General features: G+C 42.6%; 1 protein-coding gene across 1 annotated transcript in view; it reads right to left on the bottom strand.

Annotated features, from left to right (window-relative positions):
• The window catches only part of LOC105918810 (GDNF family receptor alpha-2), a 476,342-nt gene that overhangs the window by 102,963 nt on the left and 348,481 nt on the right, over nucleotides 1–24,898 (bottom strand). The window contains exons 6-7 of the mRNA XM_036140658.1: nucleotides 1,416–1,525; nucleotides 686–826 (exon numbers count right to left, since the gene is read on the bottom strand). Of these exons, the coding sequence (XP_035996551.1) occupies nucleotides 686–826; nucleotides 1,416–1,525 (251 nt within the window). The remainder of the gene's footprint in view (nucleotides 1–685; nucleotides 827–1,415; nucleotides 1,526–24,898) is intronic.

Raw genomic sequence — 24,898 nt, 5'->3', positions numbered from 1 at the left:
TTGCTAGTGTGACCAAACGTCCGTATTTCCCGTGACATGTCCGTATTTCACGTCCTGTCCCGGGCATCCCGGGTTTTTTTTAGAAAGTAAGGAAATGTCCTGTTTTTTAAATTACCTTCATTGGACCATTAAATTGACAGGCACTAGGGCACTGCGCACAGCGCTGCGTGTGACGTAATCCCTGAGCCGCGTCAGTGCGGGCAGCCCTGTTCTTAATCAGAAGATAGATAACGTGGCTGTCAGTACGCCCCCCCCCCCCCCCCCCCCCCCACCCAGCTCCACGGTGTCCTGGTTTTCCCAAATGAAAATATGGTCACCCTATCTTTGCCTAATTGTTCATATTGTTCTGTTTCATAATTTAATATTTCTTCATCTGCTCATCGATTCATCCCTTTCACATCTTACTTTTTTTTATTCTTTCAGTACATTAGTGAATAGTGGAGAGTTTATTTGCTCATTCATGTTGACAATAAAGTTGAACTGTTTAGTTAATAAATCCCCATATATATATATATATATATAAAGAACGATTGTCCTATAGAGATTTTGAGTTGAGTCATTATTACTTATTAATAAGAATTGCGATTAATAATAAACCAATCCTATTGCGCAACACCTCTTTATAAAAATAGTGTCAATCTTTGTACAATGACTTTGTGCAACACTTTTTCTATGCCAGACTTACTGAGGCAGGTGTTGTGGGTGAAGTCCCGGTGGAAGGTATCACAGTCCTGCTCCTGATGACCTGTCCCTCTGCAAGTGCACCAGAGGCTGATGGTGATGTTGGTGGGGCTGTTGTCGCTGTAGTTTGGTGTTACATCTGAGCCTGTGATCCAACAGAGCACAGGAAGGATGGGGAATAACAATTAGGATGAAGCTTATCCAGGATGAAAGCTAAAGAGGATTTTAGCAAATTGAGGAGAACATTATTGGATGATTTCCAAAAAAGAAATGAATCACCTGAAGATTCAACTAATGGTCTAGGAGAAAAAGGCTGATAAACGCCAGCTGGGGAACAAGAATTGAATCACTTCTGCTCTAGATATTAAAAGTGGTGCTCAGAGCATAAAATGTAGCATTGATTATTATTCCACACACTTTCTACAGTTTCAGTACAACCTAAAGTGAACTGTAAAACACCTTAACTAGATAATTATATAATTATATACAATTTAGGATTCTTGGAATGTTTATTCAATTTCTTAAAACACAAAGGAATTTTGAATGCTTTTGTTGGGATTGTTTCTACTTTACTAAGAACAGTATGATATACACTAACCTGGGCAGAATTAACTAATACATTACTGATTCTGTCCGAAAGGGGATTGTCCAGAATATCATTTATAAAAAAATTGTTAGGGCTGCTCTACTATCAGTTTCATCATTTCAAGACAATCAGTGTGAAGTGGACGTACCAATGAGGCCAACGTAGGACATGAGGCAGCCAATGTAGTTGTCATAAGGGCAGCTAGTGATGGTGTGAGATGTCATCTGGCAGTTCATATGAAAATCAGCAAGACGAGACCTAAAGCAGCACAACAAAAACACCTCAATCTCAAACCTGGATGGTTAATGCAAATATAATGAAAAAATACTTATGGAGGTGCTAAGAAAACATCAGTTACCATAACTATACAGATAACACACAGCTCTACATCATGATGTCACCTAGTGACTATGAACCCATTCAAGTGTTGACTAAATGCTTGGAAGAAATCAATGCACGGATGTGCCAACTTTTCTTGAGTTAAATAAAAACATTACAGACTTGCTGTCAGTGTACCAACCCTCCATGCAACACTCTGCATACCCAGAACCAGAACCAAACATGGAGAAGCAGCATTTAGACTTAGACTTAGACAACTTTATTTGTCATTTAGTATGCACAAAGTGCGTACAGAACAAAATTGCATACAGCTTGTAAATTACAGTATAAAGTGCAGCAGTGATTAAAAGTAAAAAATTGAAATATAAACATTTTCAATGTAAACAATGCAGGAGAAAGAGACAGTGTGCGATCACAGTGTACAGGTGAGTTTTTTAAAACCATTTGTATGTGCAGACTGATTGTGCAAAGGGCATTTGTGCAAGAGTGCATTTAGGAACTAAGTTCAGCAGCATTTGTAATGCTAGATAGAGATGCAATGATTCAAATGTGCAAATGTGGTGCAGAGTCCAGTTTATAGTTCAGTAGTTTAATAGTCTGATGGCGACAGGGAAAAAGCTTTTGCAGAACCTGGTGGACCTGCAGTGGATGCTGCAGAATCTCTTCCCAGAAGGCAGCAGGGAAATCAATCCATGGTGGGGGTGTGTGGGGTCACTGATGATGTTACAGGGTTGTGACACGCAGCGCTGAGATGAAATGTCCTTAATGGAGGGAAGAGGAGCCCCAATGATCCCTTCTGCTGTCCTCACCACTCTCCTCACGTTCTTCCAGTAGGAGACACTGCAGCCTCCACACCACACAGAGAGACAGCTGGTCAGAATGCTCTCTATGGTGCAGCCCACCAGCTGCTCCACCTCCTCTCTGTAGTCCAGGTCGTTGTCGTCTCTCAACAGGCCCACCATCGTTGTGTCATCTGCAAACTTCACAATGTCATTGGTGGTGAACCTGGGGACGCAGTCATGTGTTATCAGGGTGAACAGCAGGGGGCTCAAGACGCAGCCCTGAGGGGAGCCCGTGCTGAGGGTGATGACATCAGAGGTGTTCTGTCTGACCCGGACTGACTGAGGTCTGTAGGCGAGATAGTCTAGCAGTCAGTTGCAAAGGGGTGTGCTGAAGCCCAGATGTTCCAGTTTTTCCACCAGGTGTTGACTGATGATGGTATTGAACGCTGAACTGAAGTCCAGGAACAACATCCGCACGTGCGTGTTCTTCTCCTCCAGGTGTGTCAGGCTTAGGTGTAGAGCGGAGGAGATGGCGTCCTCAGTGAAGCGGTTCCGCCGGTAGGCAAACTGGAACGGGTCGAGTGTTGGGGGGAGACTGGAGACGATGTGTTCTTTTACCAACCTTTCAAAGCACTTCATCATAATGGGAGTCTGTGCAACAGGCCGGTAGTCGTTGAAACAGGTGACTTGAGGTTTCTTTGGCACCGGAATGATGGAGGCAGACTTAAAGCATGCAGGCACTGTGGCTTGGTCCAGCGAGGTGTTAAAAATGTCTGTGAGGACACCAGCCAGCTGACCTGCACACTCCTTGAGGACCGGCCCAGGTATGTTGTCTGGACCTGGGGCTTTCCGTGGGTTGACTCTCCTCAGAGTTTTCCACACGTCGGCTGTGTCAAGGCAGAGGACCTCCTCTTCCTGATGGGGAGCAGCTTTCACTGCTGGAGTGCTGTTCAGTGCCTCAAACCTCCCAAAGAAGTTGTTTAGTCCGTTAAGGAAGTCAGCATCAACTTCAGTGATTGCCCGTATGCCTTTCCACATGCTCCTGATGTTGCTGGCATTGTGGAAAAGCTCCTGGATTTTCTTAAGGCCCGTTTACACTACATTTTTTTTAACCGAGCCGAGCCGAGACCAGTCTGAGCTTGGATCAGTTAACCAAGTGGAGACAACCGTTTACACACCACACTTTGCCGGTTCCTTGGTTGCTCCTTGCCTCCTAGTGACGATCTGCGGTACTGCTGCTCTCTGGGATTGAAGGCGGAACCAAACAAATCAAAATGGCGGCATCCGTAACTTTCAGGATGTTATGGTTAGACAGAGTCGGCTTTTGGGACATGGATAAGACAAACAAACGTCTTATTAGGATTTACCGACGCAGGAAACAACAACAGACACTGAGGTTCATCACACTGCTAAGCAGAATCATCTGTGGAAATCGTGTGGCATGGTAAGGAAGCTAATATTATTATGAATGTCTGAAATTTGTCTGAATGGAGTGTGAATCTGGACGTGCAGCCAGACACGACGGAAAAACAGCAGACAGTCAGCTGACTGTAAGGGGATGACGCGGTCTGCTCATGCTCTCTTCGTTATCAGATAACCGGGATAAAAAAAGCAGTCCGAGACCTACTCAGGAACTGGTCTGCACTTAGCGCGGTCCGGTTATGTCTAGCGCGGTCCAGTTCAGTCTGCTGATCATTTACACACAAGAGTTATCTCGGTTTCCGAGCTCGGACTGGTCTCGGCTCGATTAAAAAAGTGTAGTGTAAACGGGCCTATAGTGTGGTTCCGCTTCGCTACCCTGATGGCACGGTTCAAGTTGGCTCTCGCTGTCCTCAGTGCCTCCTTGTCACCAGACTTGAAGGCTGAGTTCCGTGCTTTTAGCGCTTGACGGACCTCCTCAGTAACCCAGGGTCGTTGGTTGGCTGGGTGATGATGGTCTTAGTGGTGCTGATGTCCTCAATGCATTTATTGATGTAGGCAGACACAGTCATGGCGTACTCATCAATGTCCATCTTGTCCTCATAAGTTGCTGCAGCTCTGAACATTTCCCAGTCAGAGAACTCAAAACAGTCCTGGAGCGCCTCCATTGCTCCCTCAGTCCACACCCTCACCTGCCTCACTGTAGGTTTAGCTCTGATCAGCAGGGGCCTGTATGCAGGAATTAGCATCACAGAAAGGTGGTCTGAAGAGCCCAGGTGGGGGCGAGGGGCTGCTCTGAATGCGCCTTTTATGTTTGTGTAAACTAAGTCTAGAGTGTTCTCTACCCGAGTTGGAAAATCCACGCGTTGGTAGAAATGAGGGAGAACAGTTTTCATATTTGCCTGGTTAAAATCCCAAGCAATGATGAAAACCCCCTCTGTGTGTGCAGATTGCAACTCAGAGATAGTCCGATAGAGAACACTCATAGCCTCTTTTGTGTTTGCACTGGAAGGGACATAAACCGCTGTGATGATAACAACAGTAAACTCTCTAGGCAGGTAAAAGGGTCTGCAGCTAATAATCAGGAGCTCAATGTCCGGAGAGCAAAAGCTTGTGACTATTCTAGCATTTTTACACCAGTTGTTACTGATGTAAACACAGAGTCTGCCTCCTCGGGTCTTACCGCTGAGTTATTTACTTCTGTCAGCGCGGAAAGTAGCTAGCCCCTCCAGGCTAACGGCGTTGTCCGGGATTGATGATGTAAGCCATGTCTCCGTCAGGATGACAGCACAGCAGTCTCTAAACTTCTTCTTTGCAGAGAGCTCCAGTTGTAAATGGTCTATTTTGTTGATGAAAGCGGTGATCTTAAGGGGTTAGCCTTTAGCTTAGCTGCTAAACCTCCGCGACAGCCGCGTTTCTTCGGCCGGCTGCATCACTTCCGCTTGGCCCTCCTCCGGCGTGAGCTGCTCGTCGAGTCCGCCGCCTCGCAGGCCCCCAGGACTGGCACCTGGAGTACTCCGAAGCCGTGTAAACAATCGAGCGTAGTAGTGGTTACAAATCCAAAAACACTACATGACCGTAACTCCAGCAGGCGCTGGCGGTCATGTACTGATCGGATGGGTAGATGAGTAGTTTCTAGCGAGTTTGGCAGCAAACTCCCAGAAGACTGTAAAAGTGCTGAAGCCCTGAGGTCCTTTAAATCAAGGTTAATACCCTATTTGTTATGAGTTACCTTTAAATGTTAATGTTCAGTTCAATCTCTTGTAGTTCACTGAAACATCATTAGATTAAATTTACAATCAGTGTCACTGGGCCCTCTGACCACTGTCAGCAGGCAAAGCATGGGATGTTTCTTGATCAAGGACACAACTCAGATGGCTGGAGTGGGGGTTCGTACCAGCAACCTTTCAGTTGCAAAACAAATTTCCTTAGCTCCTTCTAACACATATTAAGGCAATGTGTTAGTAGCTTTGAATTGTATGAAGTGCCAAGATAATTCGGTTCTATTTAGTTTATATAGCGTCAATTCACAACACTTTACAATTAAAAAAACATCAATACAATCCAATCATATAGATTCCAAGTCAATTAAATAACTTCCAAATTGATCCTAGTTGTCAAATATTGCAGACAAATTCAGATTGTTGAAATTGCTTAACATTTTTTTTATCTAAATAAATAATCCATCGAGTCATTGACTTTCAGCGTTCACTCTTCCTGAATGAGCAGGTAGCAAAAATGGACGCTTTGTACTTTCATTGTGTTGTAGCAATCCCTCATACCAAGCATGCAAAAAGCAACAGTGAAGAGGAAAATTCCCCTTTAACAGGAAGAAACTTCAAGCAGAACCAGAACCAGGCTCTGTGCGAGTGGTCATCTGTCATGACAGAGTTGGGGATTGAGAAGGCAGAGGACACAACTAAAATACCACAGTAGCTCTAATCTAAGAGTGCTTTTTATATTGAAGAAAAGTGAATAATGAAGAAACCAAAAAAATTAGGGAATGTCAATGAACATGAAACCATGGCAAGAGCAACAGAAGGAGCCAGCAATATGTCTGTTCTGTCTCTCCTCGAGGTCGGTCGGTTTTTCTTCAGCTCTCCAGAGCTCCTTATCTGCTTTTACCCTGCCCCCATTCTCCTGCTATTTGCTTCGTCTGTGTCTTTTGTGCCATTTCTTCATAGCAACCGAAAGCTCTAAGGCAATTATGGATCTCGTCAGCTGGTCTCTCAACACTATTGATCAAATTTTTTCAACTGGAAAGCAAAGGACCGGGGAGCGTGCCTGTCCCGACGGAACTTTTTTTTGCTGGATACATCTTGGACCCGTGGCAGAAATGGTCCACGGTGTGCCTCTCAATTCTTTCTGTTGAGGATGTCGAAGATGTCTACTTATTCGGATTTATGATACTTGGATTCCTCATTTTTGGCCTTGGAGGATATTTAATGTATCAACACCTTCAAAAGCTGCTGGCGGTAAATATGGCCCTGATGAGACTGCCAGCGGCAGTCGACGCGATCACGAGGTCGTTGAATGAACAAAACGGACGGCTTGATAAGCTGACCGAGGTTGTGGTACAGAGGTGAGATGGGATAAAACCTGGAAGTGTGAACGTTACTAGCCCATCGATTGGATTATTGGAATATTGGATCCTGGAGCCAGCGGCGAAAAGACTCTAAGGCTGACAGAAAAGTTGGTGTCAGCTTGTTATCATAACAAATTCTGTTTTCTTCAAATCGGACTCCCCGCTATCAAATTCTCCCTGGTTGTTATGGCGACATCGCACAAATTCCCTGCTACCCCACATTCCTCCGGACATCTGTGGAGGAGTCAAGCCGGAGTGGCAGAGTGATAAGACTTTCCATCAAGGACACTTGCCTGCCGGAGGACGGCCTTCATGGACATACAGATTTCCACACAACATGCACCCAGACACACATATGCTCACAAATACATATGACTTTACCCGACCAGAACTCAAATGTTTACCTTCTGCATATATGTGTCTCGTCATTGATTGTGCTTTTTGTGCAAATTAGTTTTTTTTGTCGGATGCTTCACATTTTGTGTGGAAACACAAATTGTGCAGCATCTGTCTTTTTTCTCTCCCTCCACTCGTCCAGTGTAAATCTTTTTTCAACAGATCTCAAGGCAGCGCCTAGGGACCCCGTGTAAAGCAGGGTCTGGGGCAGTTTGGGGAACGCACCTCACGGCTTGCGATCGTGTAGCAGCGGCCGACTGGGTGTGTTCCTGGCAACGCAAGGCCTCAGTCAATCGTTCCCCCAAAATGTTTGTTAAGTGTATGTGATGGACGGTTGTACTGGAACTGAAATTTCGATTGTAATGCAAATTGCAGTTGACTAATAAAATTGATTGATTGATTGATTGATTGATTGATTGACTGATTGATTGATTGATTGATTGATTGATTGATTGATTGATTGATTGATTGATTGATAAAAAAAGAAGGCATAAATAGTGTGGAGGTGAAGGCAGTGGCATAAAGTCTGGGTGAGTACTATCAACAGAATGATTCACAGTTAAATGAGGAGACTGGCTAAAGAACAGTGAGGTAACTAACGAGCACAGGATGAACACAGGGTGAGCTGAATCAAACCACCAAAGGTTCTACTCAACAAAGAAAAACACTATCACTTGTCATCATTTTTAGCAGCCAACAGGATCACCAGTCAGGCTGCAATCACCTGTGACTGGCTCCACCTGCTCACACCTCTTTAAATACTCAGCTCAGTTTGTTCCTGGTTGCTGGGTCTTCTGCAATCTCCACCTGCAACCTCCATTCACACCACGCCTGTCTAGTCCTGAACTCTACCTCACTGTTGGAACTCCTGTTTACCCGTGCTACACGTCTCTGGTTTTCTTCAGTCAGCCTGCTCCTGCAAATCATCAACTTCAGCCGGTAACTGACTCTGGTTTTCACCTTCCACAAACTCTCAAGACCAGCTCTGTGTGTGTGTGTGCTCTGTCCGGGTTCATGAAGACAAATCCTGACATCACTAAAATAAGAATCTAAACCAAAATGCACACAGAAAACAATATAAGAAATAACTTAGGACATGAACACAAGAAATTAACTAGTATCACCACGTTTCGTATATGCTATTTTATTATTAGAAGAATATATCTTATGATTATTTTAGTGGCACATTATTAAGTAAGCAACCATAGTATTAGTAAGAGCTGTAGTAATAAGCCATACTGCTCCTCAGACTACACAGGTGCTGATTTACTACAACCAGCTGATATAAAAACAGAACCTTTTGATTCAAGACATCTCTGCACAAAACTGGACTGTTTAAACTCTGCTAAATAATAATAATAATAATAATAATAATAATAATAATAATAATAATAATAATAGCCCTGCGACAGACTGGCAACCTGTCCAGGGTGTACCCCGCCTCTCATCCACTGAACGCTTTAGATAGTCACCATCACCCCTCTCGACCCCATGACTGAGAAGCGTTATGGAAAATGGATGGATGGATGGATGGATGGATGGACGGATGGATAATAATAATAATATTAATAATAATAATAATAATAATAATTCCATATGTTCCTATCTGACTATAAACACTTCTCTGATTTGATGGTTAAACTTGGATTAGAAAGTGTTTCTTTGAACTTGTGAAAGAACAAAAGGGTAATACCTAATACAAGATGGGTAAATTTACTGTAAACATAAGATGTTTTAACATCATTTGACATCTTTAGCTGTCACAGCTATGTAATGAATGATGGAGAGCACATAATATAAGCAGATACCACCATGGGGTATTAGAGCAAATTATTAATTTTCACATGATACAATGAGAATCACTTCAGAATAATGTTGGACCCTAATTAGCAGCTGAACATACAACAAGCAGCCGGTGTTGAATCATTGTGTGACATTAAAACACTGTAGAACGAAAAATACTGAAATGATCTGCATAAATAAGCTGCAGTCAAAGCTCAACTGACGGGACACCATATGTTGGACATACTACATTAAACCTGTGCAGTAATTTGTTTCCCACTCTGAGTTTTATGTTTGAGCTGATGAGACTAAGGGTGGAATTTATTTGGAAATGACATCATTGGAAGGAATACAGAAAAGGGCATCAAGTTTGATGTCCTAGTTTCTGCATACACCCGTATGCAGAAACTAGTCCCATTCATTGTTCAGGTGTGATTCTGACCCTTTCTTCCTCACAAGCTGTCCTGAAACATTTAAGGCTTGGGGGGTTGGTGGGGGAGCAGTGACTGGGCCATTATATTAACCTCCTTCCTCCATCCCTTCTTGTGGGAGGGAGGTACTTCTTGCCTCTAGTGAACCCAATGAAAAGGATCAACCTGTCTGATTTGCCATCTTTCATCGGCGATGATGTATTGCTGAAGGAGATGTCACATGGTTAGATTATGTCAGCTATGAAAATGTTCACCCCAGGTTGCAAATCAGTGAAGTTGGACCATGTCATTTTATCTAGAACAATGGTTCCAAACCCTAATCCTCAAGTACGCCTGTTCACCTGACTTGAATAAAGGGCTGATTAAGAGGCTTCTGCAGGACTTGATGGCTGCAGAGGACATCATGCAATCATGTTTTAGATGTCTGGAACAGACATCTATAACATGCAGGGCAGGCGTACTTGAGGACCAGGGTTGGGTACCACTGATTTAGAAGTCAAGCGTATATGATTCAAAAAAAGTTAGTGCCACTACATCACATATTTTTTCAATTTTATTTTATATTTTCTATACTGTTTTATATTGTTTTATACTGTTTTATACTAGCCAGTTTATTTTTTACTTTGCTGACATATTATCTCTTTACTTATAATCAGACTAGCGGCTTTTAAGCTTCTTTATCAGAGCTTGGGGGTCATCGAAACCCTAAATACGACTCAGCTGGAAACTTTTTGAACTATATAGGATATGTAACCCGGGTGTAAAAACCAAAGCATGGTTTAACCAAAAGCTAAACATGATTAACAGTTAATCATTTCTACACTGAAATTGTAGTAGTGTCATGATGTTTATTTTACAAACATTTTGAATATTAAAATGTTTTTTTTTACAATTAATTTCTCATTTGACTGTTAATATTTCATGTTTTATTTTAAAATCTGACAGTTCATGGCAACTTAAGTTACTCAACCAAAGTTCACATACACATGCAGCAGTCAGTTAGATGTCACGTTCAGCCACTGTTTCCCATGTGCAATCATTCCACTTCCTTTTCATCTCAAGCCGAGTACAGAGAAGTCACACCACAACACTACTGCAAAAATTTTACAAGAACAAAATAAAATCCTCAGCTGTTATTTCTAGTTGGTGTAACTTAAGAGGAGTCCAGTACCACATTGGAGTGGAGGAAACAAGCGCTACGATGATGGTCACGGGCAAGCCTTTGATCGCACTACAATTAAGAGCAGTAACATCATTCCATTGTGGAGTATATGCAAATCGGTCAGGTCTTTGGCATATGAATCAAGATCTAATGGGAAGAATCCAGTAGATGGCGAGGCAACCCATTTGAGCCTTGGAACCAGGATCTACATATCATATCAGCAAAAGTAGATAGACTATCTGCTGTGGTAGGACTGTACCAATCAACCTGCATTTGTACATGTTGAGCTTGGAAACATAATTATGGAGTTCACTCCATTGGATATGTTGTGGAAATTTTAATTGATGTGTGTAACTCTGATCATATCTTTCCCAAGTGAAATTACAGATGAATTATTGTGTTTTCTTTAACCAAGTACTCAGAGATGAGTTGTGTTAGATAAGACCTAGATCATACCAGTTTGTGCACTCCTGTGTTCCCAAGTGAAGACTACTCCCACTCCCTATGTTAAACTAGAATGTAACAAAAGTGTAGTGTGTCCTTTTCCTCTTACTGTGTTTCCGGACTGCGTTGGGACAGAGACGCTCTGTGCCTTTGAATAAAAATTGCAAAGACTAAGATGCATCTTTCTCTTAATTAATGAGCAGTTTGCTTTCATTCTTGATAACGATTAATATCCACCACAATCTGGAGTTAACGAACAGGATCCGACGTGACCAGGAGGGCTCTGCGGTGAGGGATAAGGACGCTTGGCAAGCCTGCAGTCTTACTATTATCTTCACTCCACCAACGTTGGAAAAAGCGGAGTCCTGGAACCTGCCTGCAGCTCCTGGCCGATCAGATGCAATCCAAAAAAACTTCAGTGATCACACAAAAAATACCACTTTCCTGAATTGACGTGTATTCTCTCTGAGCGCAGCTTGGTCTGACCTAATATGGCCGCTCTGTCGGCACGCCTCTCACCCGACGACGGGGCGTCTACATGTATGATGTCTATGGGTGAGAGGAGGAACAAAACTCTAACCAATCCCTGCCCTTCAGACACAAGGGCAGGGATTGGTTAGACTTTTGACAGGCCTGCAGCTCCCACAGAGATTTTTTTAACCTCCTTTTTCTGAATATATAATGTATTGACTACTTTCAGGATGGAAGGACAATTTTACCCAGTATAACAAAAAGTGTTTTTGAACAGGTACTTCAATTGTGTTAACCAGCTAGTTTAACTGTAGCAAGCTAACTATTTGCAAGGCGGGTCTTTACAGGTTTAGACAGGTCTATTTCAGTTGGTCTAATTCAGCTTTATAAAATATTCAACATAGTAGTAGTTTATCATTTTCTAATTTTTTTGTGATTTCTGAGCTTAAAATGCATTCCAATGAGACCAAATGTTTAGGTGTAGAGTGGAGGCTACACCCAAAAATCAAGAGTTATAATAGGAGTTATAGTAAGAGTTATAGATCCTTTTACAATGCATCAGAGATGGCATCATAAATGGGCATATTATCAGCAAAAGATAAGTATTATTTAATTTTTTAAGCTAAACCACATGAAACTGACATCAATGAATTGCTAAATAATGTTACATACAGTTAGGCACAGAAATATTTGGACAGTGACACAAGTTTTGTTATTTTAGCTGTTTATGAAAACATATTCAGGATATAATTATTAAACCAATATGGGCTTAAAGTGGAGACTCTCAGCTATAATTTCAGTATTCACATCCAAATTGGAGCAAGGGTTTAGGAATTACAGTTCTACTATTTTTCAAGGAACCAAAAGTAATTGGACCATTGTCTCAGGAGACTGCAAAAAAAAAATAACACGGCTGCATGAATCCAGTTATGGTGTCAAAGGGGCTCTCAATGGAGGTGAAACAGACCATCCTGTTATTCTGAGCCTGGATGCCCTGAAGAAACCAACTTTTGGGACTCTATTGATTATATTTTTGTTACTTTCGGCACATTTCGATGCCGCGAGTGGAGATCCCTTTGTCCGCAACTCCGAGCGTCCCTTGATCTACACGAGGAACCAGCTTCTCGGACTACGTGACTCCTCGCGCTGCGGCCCCGTTCATCACCACGCTGAGAAACTATACATCCCCGCAGAAATACGGAGGAGGCGGAGAGGATGTCGGGGCGGGAGGACGAAGCGGAGGAAAGGTTATTTACCATCGGTTGTCACGGGAAACGTTAGATCTTTACGGAACAAGATGGAGGAACTCACAGCACTAACCCGTTTCCAAAGTAAGTACAGAGACGCTAGCATTATGTGCTTCACGGAGACGTGGTTAGATGGATCTGTCCCGGACTCAGTGATCTCCACGGACGGCTTTAAACTTATCCGCGCGGACAGAACTTTTGCGGGGAGCGGAAAAAAGAGAGGGGGAGGGCTGGCGGTGTTTGTGAATGAGAGGTGGTGTAACGCGGCGCATGTTCACGTGAAGCAGCAGATATGCTGCTCGGATGTTGAACTTCTCGCAGTGAGCTTAAGACCTTATTACTTGCCGAGAGAGTTCGGCCATGTGATCATGCTCTGTGTTTACATCCCTCCCTCCGCGGACGCCGCCGCCGCGTGTGAGCGGATCCACGCCGCTGTAAACAATCTGCAAACACAGCACCCCCGCGCTCTCCTGCTGATCACAGGGGATTTCAACCATGCCTCCCTCCGCTCCACCCTCCCCACGCTCACCCAGTACGTCACGTGTAAAACAAGGGACAATAAAACGCTGGACCTTTTTTATGCTAACGTTAAGGACGCTTACACCTCCGCCCCCCTCCCCCCTCTGGGACGCTCAGACCACAACCTCGTCTATCTGCTTCCCCATTACATTCCACTGGTGAGGAGACAAAAGGCACAGAAGAAGTCAGTGAAAGTTTGGTCAGATGAAGCCAGTGAGAGACTGAAGGACTGTTTCAGAACCACAGACTGGAGCATGTTTCAAAGCTCTCATGGAGAGGACATCAACAGCCTGACTGAATGCATCACTGACTACATGAACTTCTGTGTGGAGAGCATTGTGCCTACACGACGGCTACGATGCTTTCCAAACAACCCCCGCTGGGTGACCCCTGAGCTGAAAGTCCTCCTGAACCAGAAGAAGAGGGCTTTCTACTCAGGGGACAGAGAGGAGCAGCGTAGAGTCCAGCGGGAGCTCCAGTGGAAGATCAGGGCAGCAAAGAAGGACTATGGGAAGAAGATGGAGGAGCAGCTGGCACAGAACAACGTCAGGGATGTGTGGAGAGGTCTGAAGAACATCTCCGGCTTCGGGCAGAGGACCAGCAGGGCTGCAGATGGAGACACCAAGACTGCAGATGAGTTGAACTCATTCTTCACTCGGTTCGACTCCCCCCACACTGGCCCCCTCCTTGCCCTCAACTCTCCACATGTCTCCAACCACCAGCGCTCCAGAGACCTACCATCCCCCCCACCGCCACTCCGATCAACGACTGACCCATCCACACCTTCAGCCCTACCTTCCTCCCCCCTCACAGTCACACCAATGCAGGTGAGGGGACAGCTGACGAGGCTGAAACAAAGGAAAGCCTCAGGACCGGACGGCATCCCCCCCAGGCTGCTGAGGACCTGTGCAGATGAGCTCTGTGAGGTCCTCAGCTACATCTACAACCTGAGCCTCAGCCTGGGGGTGGTGCCCACCCTGTGGAAGACCTCCTGTGTGGTACCGGTTCCCAAAACACCGCACGCCAGGGAACCGGCCGACTTCAGACCAGTCTCCCTGACCTCCCACCTGATGAAGACCATGGAGCGCCTCATCCTAGCTCACCTGCGCACTGTGGTGAGCCCCACCCTGGACCCGCTGCAGTTTGCCTACCAGCCCAACATCGGAGTAGAGGATGCCATCATCTACCTGCTGCAGCGGGCGCTAACCCACCTGGAGACCACCGGGAGCGCTGTGAGAGTCATGTTCTTCGACTTCTCCAGCGCTTTCAACACCATCAGACCGGTGCTACTGAGGGGGAAGCTGGAGGACGCTGGGGTGGACAAACATCTAGCTGACTGGACCATGGACTACCTCACTGACCGCCCTCAGTACGTGCGGCTGCACGGCTGTCAGTCAGAGGTGGCACTTTGCAGCACCGGGGCCCCCCAGGGCACCGTCCTGTCTCCGTTTCTCTTCACCCTCTACACCTCGGACTTCACCTACAACACGGACAGCTGCCACCTTCAGAAGTTCTCTGACGACTCGGCCATTGTGGGCTGTGTGTCTGAGGGAAACGAGCTGGAGTACCGGTCGGTCATCAGGGACTTTGTGGACTGGTGTGAGAAGAACCATCTGTGCTTAAACACCAGTAAGACCAAGGAGATGGTGATCGACTTCAGGAGAAGACCCCCACCACACTCACCTGTGAACATCCAGGGGGAGGACATAGAAACTGTGGAGAGTTTCAAATACCTGGGTGTTCACGTCAACAATAAGCTGGACTGGACTCATAACACCGACGCCCTGTATAAGAAGGGCCAGAGCCGGCTCCACCTCCTGAGGAGGCTGAGGTCCTTTGGAGTGAGCCGGCCTCTGCTAAAAACTTTTTATGACTCTGTGGTGGCCTCAGCCCTCCTCTATGCTGTTGTCTGCTGGGCTCCTGGCAGTGCAGAGCGGGACAGAAAGAGACTGAACAAGCTGGTGAGGAAGGCCACTTCTGTCCTGGGCTGCACTCTGGACTCTGTGGAGGAAGTAGCTGAGAGGAGGGTGTTGTCCAAGTTCACATCCATCATGGACAACACCTTCCACCCGCTGCACCAGACTGTAGAGGAGCTGAGCAGCTCCTTTAGTGCCAGACTTATACACCCTGTGTGTAAAAAGGAGCGCTACCGTAGGTCATTTATTCCTGCTGCTACAAGATTTTACAATGCTGCACTATAACTGTGACCATAACTGTAATAATTAACGTGCAATAACCAATGTGCAATAATCTATTTAATACACTGTCCTACAACCCGTGCAATAATCCTGATGTAGTGACTTCTGCTGCTATCATCACCTGAACATAAGTCAGCCCACATGTATGTATGTATGTATGTATGTATGTATGTACAAATGTATACAATGTATATGCACGTACATACGCGTAGGTGCGTATGTAAGTAGGCGCATAGATATATGTATATATTTAAGTATATAGATATGTTTATATATATATATATAGACCACTAAGAATGTAAATGAGACATCATATGCCCATTCCTATTTCCTTTTTTTTGTATTTTTTTGGTATTCTTTCTGATCCATTGTATATATGAAGACTCACTGTATATAATTGAATGCACCTTCCCTACTCTGCACCTTCTTGTATGAGCCGATGTGACGAGTGAATTTCTCCATTGTGAGATCAATAAAGACTATCTTATCTTATCTTATCTTATGTTATTGGGAGAAGGTTCTGTGGTCAGACGAGACCAAAATTTAACTTTTTGGCCTCAACTCTACTTGCCATGTGTGGAGGAAGAAAAATGCTGCCTATGACCCCAAGAACACTGTGTCCACCGTCAAGCATGGAGGTGGAGGCATAATGTTTTGGGGGTGTTTCTCTGCCAAGGGTACAGGGCTACTTCACCGCATCACTGGGAAGATGGATGGAGCCATGTACCGTACAATCCTGAGGGACAACCTCCTCCCCTCTGCCAGGAAGCTGAAAATGGGACGTGGTTGGGTCTTCCAACATGATAACGACCCGAAACACACAGCAAAGGCAACAAAGGTTTGGCTCAAGAAACATCACATGAAGGTCATGGAGTGGACCAGCCAGTCTCCGGACCTCAATCCGATTGAGAATCTTATGGAGGGAGCTGAAGGTCAGAGTTGCCAAGCGACAGCCCACCAACCTTCCTGATTTAGAGAGGATCTGCAAAGAAGAGTGGGCCAAAATTCCCCCTGGTGTGTGTGCTAAACTTGTGGTTAACTACAACAAACGTCTCACTGCTGTACTTGCTAACAAAGGCTTTGCCACTAAGTATTGACTGTGTTTGGCTAGAGGGATCAAATACTTATTTCCCTCAATGAAATACAAATGAATTAATATATATTCCTTAAATTTTTTTTCAGGATTTTCCCTGTGATATTCTGTCTCTCCATGTTAGAATACATCTACCATTAAACATGCAGAATGATCACATCTATTTTAGTGGGCAAACGAAGAAAATCAGCAAGGGATCAAATACGTCTTGGACTCACTATATATATATATATATATATATATATATATATATATATATATATATATATATATATTTCTTGCATTGAGTTTCTAAGTTCTTTCTGGTGTTCTGCTCTCTGTTTCAGTTCATTTAAACTGTAGGTCGGATGAATGCGACCTGGCCTTACAGACACAGGTCGCATTTGAAAAGATCAGATACGTATCGGATTCAGGACCACATATCCAAGCAACCTGGGTCGCATTTGAAAAAATTCGATCTGTGTTGTTCAGACTCTCATGAAAAGATCAGATACAGGTCGCATATGGGCAAAAAAATCGTAATTGGGTCACTTCAGGCTGCAGTGTGAACGTTGCCTTTGTTGCACAAGACTTGAAATCTGTTGGGTTGCCTGTTCACTTGCATTTCCAGTGCTGTAAAGTGTGTTACATCTGATGCTCTCACTGATGCATGAGTATTTATCTGCATGCAGAGGAAGCTGACAATCATTAAAATTAAATCACGCTAAGGTGAATATTAATGTTCTCATTACTGACTATCAGACAGTTTCTAGTTTGAAGACCGTGGGCTCAACTATTCCTGAATTCCTGAGGCAAAGTACAAAAGCCAAAGAGGAAGAACAACTCCCATGCAAATCTCTGAGCCGAATTGTATGTCTGCGAGAACAATAAGAGATGTCAGGCTGAAATAAAGAGAAGTTGTTCTTTTTTATGAGAATCCTCCTGATGTCGTGTGCCACACAAGCTCTAAGACACCTTGCGTTCTAATTAAAACAGTTGAATGCATCATTGTGTGCTGCATTTATCTGAGTGCACTTATATTTTATGTGCAGTGACACTGCATCAAACATTCACTTTGAGTCTCTGAACATTCTAAGGCAGCATTCTCCTTAAATGCCTCTGTGTCACCAGAACAAGAAGAGGTTAAAGATTTATTATCTGTGAAAATGAAGGAAAGTTTACCCTACTTACTTTTCAACTGAAATACATGAAAACAGAGGATATGATCAGTTATTGACAAAAAGCAGTGTTCCAGTGGACAAAATTTAGTACACACGCAGAACAGCAATGGACATGTAAATTATCTGATTTGCAAGGATTTGGTGAAATTAGAAGGGACAACAGGTTCCTCAAAGTTTGAAAAGAAGTCAGAATAAGTCTAAAATATAATGGAATCAGAATAACATTGCTTAACAACAGCGATAATTAGCTCAGTAAAACTTGCTGAGTGGGGAAACTGGAGAGTTAGGAGGAACTAATACACACAGGATAAAATGAAAGCAATGTTTATAATAAGTAGAAATGCAAAGAGCATAGGCACCTGAACAGCTAGTGGAAACAAAATCAAAAACGCTAGAAGGACAGAGCAACTGGGTAAATCCAAGATTAATAATATACTAATGAAACTATTAGGAGAGTGCAAATAGGCATGTTACACCATGTAAAAACATAACAAAATAAAAAAAAAATTCTCAAAATAAATCTCAGCTAGCTATCACCGATTCTTTCTCAAATTTCTCTCCACTGATTCCTATTTTGTCCTTAACAGAGTTCCTTCAGACTCATTAAAGTGACAGTGTGTAGCTATTTTGGCTTTTAATTAGCAAAAATCAAGTATTGCTTTTATAAATACATATTCTGGCAAAGTCTAATAACCTCACATCAAAATTTAAAGTGTTCTCATAGTTTATAAATACATAGGTGTGCACCCATTGGGAGGTGCCATGTTGCTTTGCTATTTCTGATTTCAGAAGTCAAAATCAGAAACTTTCAGCCATACATGTTAGAGGTGGGCGGATCGATCCTAGTATCGATAATATCGATACCAATGCTGGTATTGATACTGAACAATACTTGTTACTTTTTATTCTCTCCAACTCACACTGACTGCAGCAGATTCACCAGAGTCTCCCTGTCTGTGTCACGGTACTTTGCTGCTCCTCCCCTCCCCTCTCGTCACCGTCTTGCACCGTTACGTGGCTCAGCGGTGCCAGCCAGTCAGCATGCAGGCTGAGCCTGGCTCGCTCATTGAGCTCTCTCTCCACTCGACACACAAAACAACCTACTGCTTCTCCTCAGACTCAGACTCGGAGAGAGACCGCCGGAGCAGAAAAAACAAGGAGGAGAGGAAAAGAAGCGCAGTTTGACTATATTTTAATGCCGTAAATGATATAGCGGCAAGCTGTATGGTTTGTAAAAAGGCAGTTAAATGCAGTGGAAACACAACAAATTTATATACGGACATGAAAAACTATGAGCTAGAAAACGTTGAGCTGTAGAAACTCAGAAAGGAGACAAAACTTTGCTCATTGCCTGGTCCCGGCAGACCTTCAACCCACAGACAGACGTCATTGATAGAGGCGTTTCAGTCCTCCAGAGAATATCCAGGTATATAAGACTGGTCATCTTCAGCAGCAGTTCAAATTAACTTTCAAAGTAGATATTATATGTCATATTTTACTGGAGCTCACTCAGAAAGTGTAATTAAGATCTTGAAAGAACCCAGTACATTTATCCCATTAAAAGTGTTATCTAGGATAAGATAACATTGGATGATCCTTTATTTATCCCACGACAGGAAAGTTTATAGAATTGAAGCAACAGGCAAGTGCACACAACACAAACAAAATTACATAAGGATTGAAAGATATAATATCATAAGAGGTGAATTAGAAAAAAACACTATGAACAGAACATTATTATTATTATTCAACTGTAATAAAAAAGTATAAAATCATAAAAAACACCAAATGGTCAACAGTTTCATGATACATCAAGTTTTGAATATAAAAAAGTATCTGCATCGACATCGGTGGTACTGACCCTGTATTTACTTGGTATCGGATCAATTAAAAATTCCCGGTATCGCCCACCTCTAATACGTGTCTTCTATATGAAGATTGACGATTCTATTTGCTGTTTTCTGATGAAATACAGGACCACCGCTACTTTTTGCCCAGCGAGAGGGAAGTGAAAGTAACCAAGAAAAGAAAAAGTGTGTGTTTATGTGTTTATAGTGGTTGGTTAGAAAGGCCTGGATCCCTGCTGCCTAGGAAAAGTAAAGGGATATCTTTTGCTTCTGACAGCACCCTGGCTACAAGTCTTGGTGAATGAGGAGAGTTGGTAACTCTTTGAGGCTGAGTTTGAGGCATTACTTTGCATGATTGAGATAAAGGATTGAAGATCACAGATGACAGACAGGATGAGAAGCCTGTGGATTACAGAAGTTTTAGCACAGAAAGGGTTATCGAGACAGCTGGCATCTGAATCAGAAGGATTGAACTGAGGAGCCAAATTGGAGGTCCACGAAGAGTCAAAACTCTGTTTAGGCTTTAGAGAAGCAAAGATGTTGTCTGACCGTTGTGAGAATGTGACAGACTAACCCCAGGGATCCACTGAATGGGGAAGTGTTGTGTCTTCGCGGCTGATCACAGCAACTCTGAGAGCGGTTCCACCCGGTGCGCTGTGAAGCATTTCTAAAGTGTTGAGGATCTCCGCTTCTCTAAAATACGCAGCTGTTCTATTTTGCCATGTGCTGCGCCCACTCTACACCAATCTGGAGCAGAGTGGATCATTCAAGCAGGAAGTCAGTTCATGAAAAACAAAGTGGATCTGGTCGAGTTTCCAAGAAAAAACTACTTGTGCAGAAATTGGATCGCATTTTACTCTGAAACATCATTACCTGCAACTTCAGCACCAAGCCACCAGAGAATCTGACTTGATATTTGACACCATAGACATCAATTTTTATTTTATTCAAAGCATACAAATACACTACTCACACACCACTGAGTAGGGCTGAGTAGCAATTTGGATGTGTAAAAGGAATGGAACAATGGATGAACTTTTTTTGCATGTGTCCCTTTATGAATATGCAGATCATAATCTGATTACTATTCTGTTCAGTTAAATTTTATGCATATAGCGCCAGTTCACAACACGGCACTTTACAAAGTCAAATTAAATTAAATCATACAGATTACTCAAAACGCTTACTATCTAAGGAAACCCAGCAGATTGCATCAAGCAGCATTCACTCCTCATGAAAGAACGTATGAGCCTCAGTGGACAGTCATCTGCATTGTCTATGGCTTTGCAGCAATCCCTTATACTGAGCATGCATGAAGTGGCAGTGGAGAGGAGAACTCCCCTTTATAACGGAGGAAAACCTCCAGCAAAACCAGGCTCAGTGTGAACGGTGATCTGCCTCGACCGACAGGGTTAGAGAAGAGAAAGCAAAGAAATAAAAACCACAGAAGCACACACTGAACCAGCAGTAGACCTGCAGTCAAAGTGCTCTGTTAGGAACATCAGAGAGGAGAATTTTAAATTTTATTCTTTGTTTAACAGGAAGCCAATGAAGGGAAGCTAAAATAGGAGAAATATGATCCCTCTGGTTGATTTTCATCAGAACTCTTGCTGCAGCATTTTGGATCACCTGAAGGCTTTGAACTGCATTTTCTGGACTGATAATAAAGAATTACAATTGTCCAGCACTGAAGTAATAAATACATGGACTGGTTTTTGAGTGTTACTCCTGGACAAAATATCTCTAATTTTGGCAGTATTCCGGAGGTGAAAAAAATAAACCCTGGAAACCTGTTTTATATGGGATCTAAATGACATGTGTTGGTCAAAAATAACTCCAAGGTTTTTTACTTTATTACCAGAGGCCAGTTTAATGCTATCCAGTTAAGTGATTGATTAAGAAGTTTATTTTTTGATGACTCTGGTCCAAAGGTTACAACGTCTGTCTTGTCAGAATTTAAAAGCTGGAAATTTAAAGTCATCCAGGTTTTGATGTCATCAAGACATGCCTGTAGTCGAAGAAATTGATTGGATTTATGGATATATATAGCTGAGTGTCATCAGCATAACAGTGGAAATTAATCCCATGCTGTCTGATAATGTTACCAATCGGAAACATACATATATAGTACAGATAATTGGTCCAAGGACTGAACCCTGTGGTACTCCACAAGTGACTCCAGAATTTGAAGATCTGTTATTAACATGAACAAACTTTAATCTGTCAGACAGATAAGATTTAAACCAGCCTAATGCTTTTGCCTTAATCCCTACAGTATGTTCAAGTCTTTTTAGGAGAATATTGTGATCAATATGTGTGTGTGTGTGTGTGTGTGTCAACAGGACAAGTACAGACATAACTCCAATTATCTAAGGCCATGAGAATATCATTAGTGACCTTCACCAGAGCTGTTTTGGTGCTATGACGAGCTTTAAAGCCTGACTAATGGTGATAGCTTTAACTCAGGACAGGTCGTCCAAAAGAGGGACTGTCTGGTCACTCCAGGAACATCAGTGGGGGAACAGGGGTGGTATATATATATATATATATATATATATATATATATATATATATATATATATATATATATATATATATATGTGTGTGTGTGTGTGTGTGTGTGTGTGTGTGTGTGTGTGTGTGTGTGTGTGTGTGTGTGTGTGTAAAATGAGAATACCTGTGAATATTTATGGACTTGGCTCTAACACTGATGCTTCCGAATTGCCCTGCACTGGTCCCATCAGTTCTTTAAGTTCAAATGCATTTCTCTGTGTGGTGATGCTGCAGTCAAAACTGCATTATGTCAGGTCAGTTTCCTGCTTTTTAATAAAGGATATACATGAAATCATACAAAGAATGAAATTTGTTTAACTTCATTTAATAATGAAGCAATAAGATGCATCATACATGTTTAAAAAATAAAAAGCTTGCATATCTATGCATCATTCAAGAGATGATCCAAAAATAAAAGCATACATTTTTTACCTTACCAGAACATGTTAATTCTCTAAACATGTTGCTTTTGTCACAAACCTGTTCTTTTTTATTGCATCTTTCCAGGTCTTCGTTCAACTTATGAAGAAACATTTTTAATTTGTCCTGCCAAAAATATTAAACAAAACACTTTACCACACTGTCTGCTGTTGATGTTTTCCGGTAAGGTTTCCGTGCTCACCACAGTACAGAGAACACCCTTACCAAGTTGTTTAATGACATCCATATAAATGCAGACTATGGAAGAACTACAGTGCTGGCACTTATTGGACTTTAGTGTAGCATTCGATACTGTCGATCACTCCATTCTGTTAGAGCGCATGGAAAACTGAGTTGGTCTTTGTGGTACAACACTCGACTGGTTTAAATCCTACTTAAAGCTATAGTTGGTAATCCTGTTCAGAAACAATGTCTTCATGCTCCCTCTAGCTCAGATTGTAAAAAAACACCATCATAGGTTACCATAACTATGTAGGCGACACAGATCACCATGTCACCAGGTGACTATGAACCCATTCAAGCACTGAGTAAATGCTTAGAAGAAATCAATGCATGGATGTGCCAAAACTTTCTTCAATTTAACAAAAACAAAACTGACATAATAGCTTTTGGTCCAATAGAGAAGCGATCAAAAGTTAGCACACAACTTCAGTTGCTTCAGCTAGTAACCACTTATCAGGCCCGAAATCTGGGTGTAGTGATGGACTCAGATCTGAACCTCCAAAAATATCTAAACACAATTATAAAGTCAGCCTTCTATCACATTAAGAACATTTTCAAGATTAAAGGACTAATGTCTAAGCAGGATCTGATAAGACTTATCCATGTCTTTATCTTTAGTCAAATAGATTACTGCAACAGTATTTTCACGTCTGTCAAAAAATAGCAGCTGCAGTTGGTCCAGAATGCTGTAGCCCACGGTCTCACTAAGACTAAGAAAGTAGAGCACATCACCCCCATTCTGAAGTCCTTATACTTGCTCCCTGTATCGTAGACAATATGCTTTAACATACTTCTGTTAGTTTATAAATCCCTGAAAAGCTTAACACCAAAATACATCACAGATTTATATGTGTCTCAACCCTCCAGACCACTCAGGTCTACTGGCTCAAGTCCACTCTGCATTCCCCTGTTTTTTTTGGTTTTTTTTGTTCATGTACAACACTTGTTGTTGTTACTGAAAAGTGCTTTATAAATAAACTTGCCGTGCTGTTTGCCACTGAGCATGAGACCCATTAATGCAGTGTTTACTATTGACTACACCTTCTGTAGAGAAAAGGATGTTAACCTGTAGGGTTTAAAGTATAACAGAGCCTGATCCTGGAGCTTTCCTGGACCCTCATATTTTGTCAGGTTATCAGTACTAATTCATATACCCACAGCCATTATGCCATGACGGGCATGACCAGCTGGATGAGTGTTTGGCTGCTTTGTGAGTTTAACTTTTATAACAGTGTAACCACTACTTAATTTAATTAACAATAAATTCAGTAGGAAAGTTACTTTTGTTCTAGGGTCATACAGGAGGATGATAAGCATACACGTTTTAACAACTCAGGTTTATTTTCTTTCTCCACAAAAGAATAATTACCTCAATAAAATTAAGGTATAAAACTTAAATTGTCCACCCTTAAAAATAACTCAAATATTTAAAACAAATTAGGGTAGGTTTTATAACCTGTAGCTCTAAAGCTCATACCAACAAAGAAATTACAAATTTCAGTCAGTCTTTCCAATATAACAGTTCAGTCAGTCAGTTCAGTCAATGTGCACATAAATTGTCCAGTTTGAAAATGTTCATGAACAAGTAGTTGTGGAATAACCAAAAAAATAAAGGATTGGGGGCCCCCCTTTCTTTTTGTGTTCAATTATCTTATCTGGTTTCAAAGCAAAATCTCCAGCTCCAGTAGCATCAGTCCCTCTGCGTCGTCCCAGGCTTCAGTCCGAGTCACAAAGATGGCGGCGGGACCCTCGTGCTTCTGGAACTCCACCGGCTTGTTCAGATATCAGTCATCCAAACAAAAAAAAACCAACCGGAGAAATCTAAGAACAGACTACACATCGTCCAGTCCAAGATAAACAGACTTCTTTCATATCACAACAGCTCTTTTGCATAGTAGCTTCTCTATTCCTGCTGAAACGTGCTTAGTCTGCCATTTCTTTTCTCTTCCTCGCTCTTACTCTTCTTCTCGTACTGACACAGGGGAAATGTGGGTCTACTGCCCCCTACAGGACATTTTAAGAACTACAAAACAACACATT

Source organism: Fundulus heteroclitus, chromosome 8, assembly GCF_011125445.2.
Source record: "Fundulus heteroclitus isolate FHET01 chromosome 8, MU-UCD_Fhet_4.1, whole genome shotgun sequence".
NCBI classification, from domain to species: Eukaryota; Metazoa; Chordata; class Actinopteri; order Cyprinodontiformes; family Fundulidae; genus Fundulus; species Fundulus heteroclitus.
Note: the sequence above shows the minus strand (reverse complement) of the source record. Positions and strands in the feature narration are given on the sequence as shown.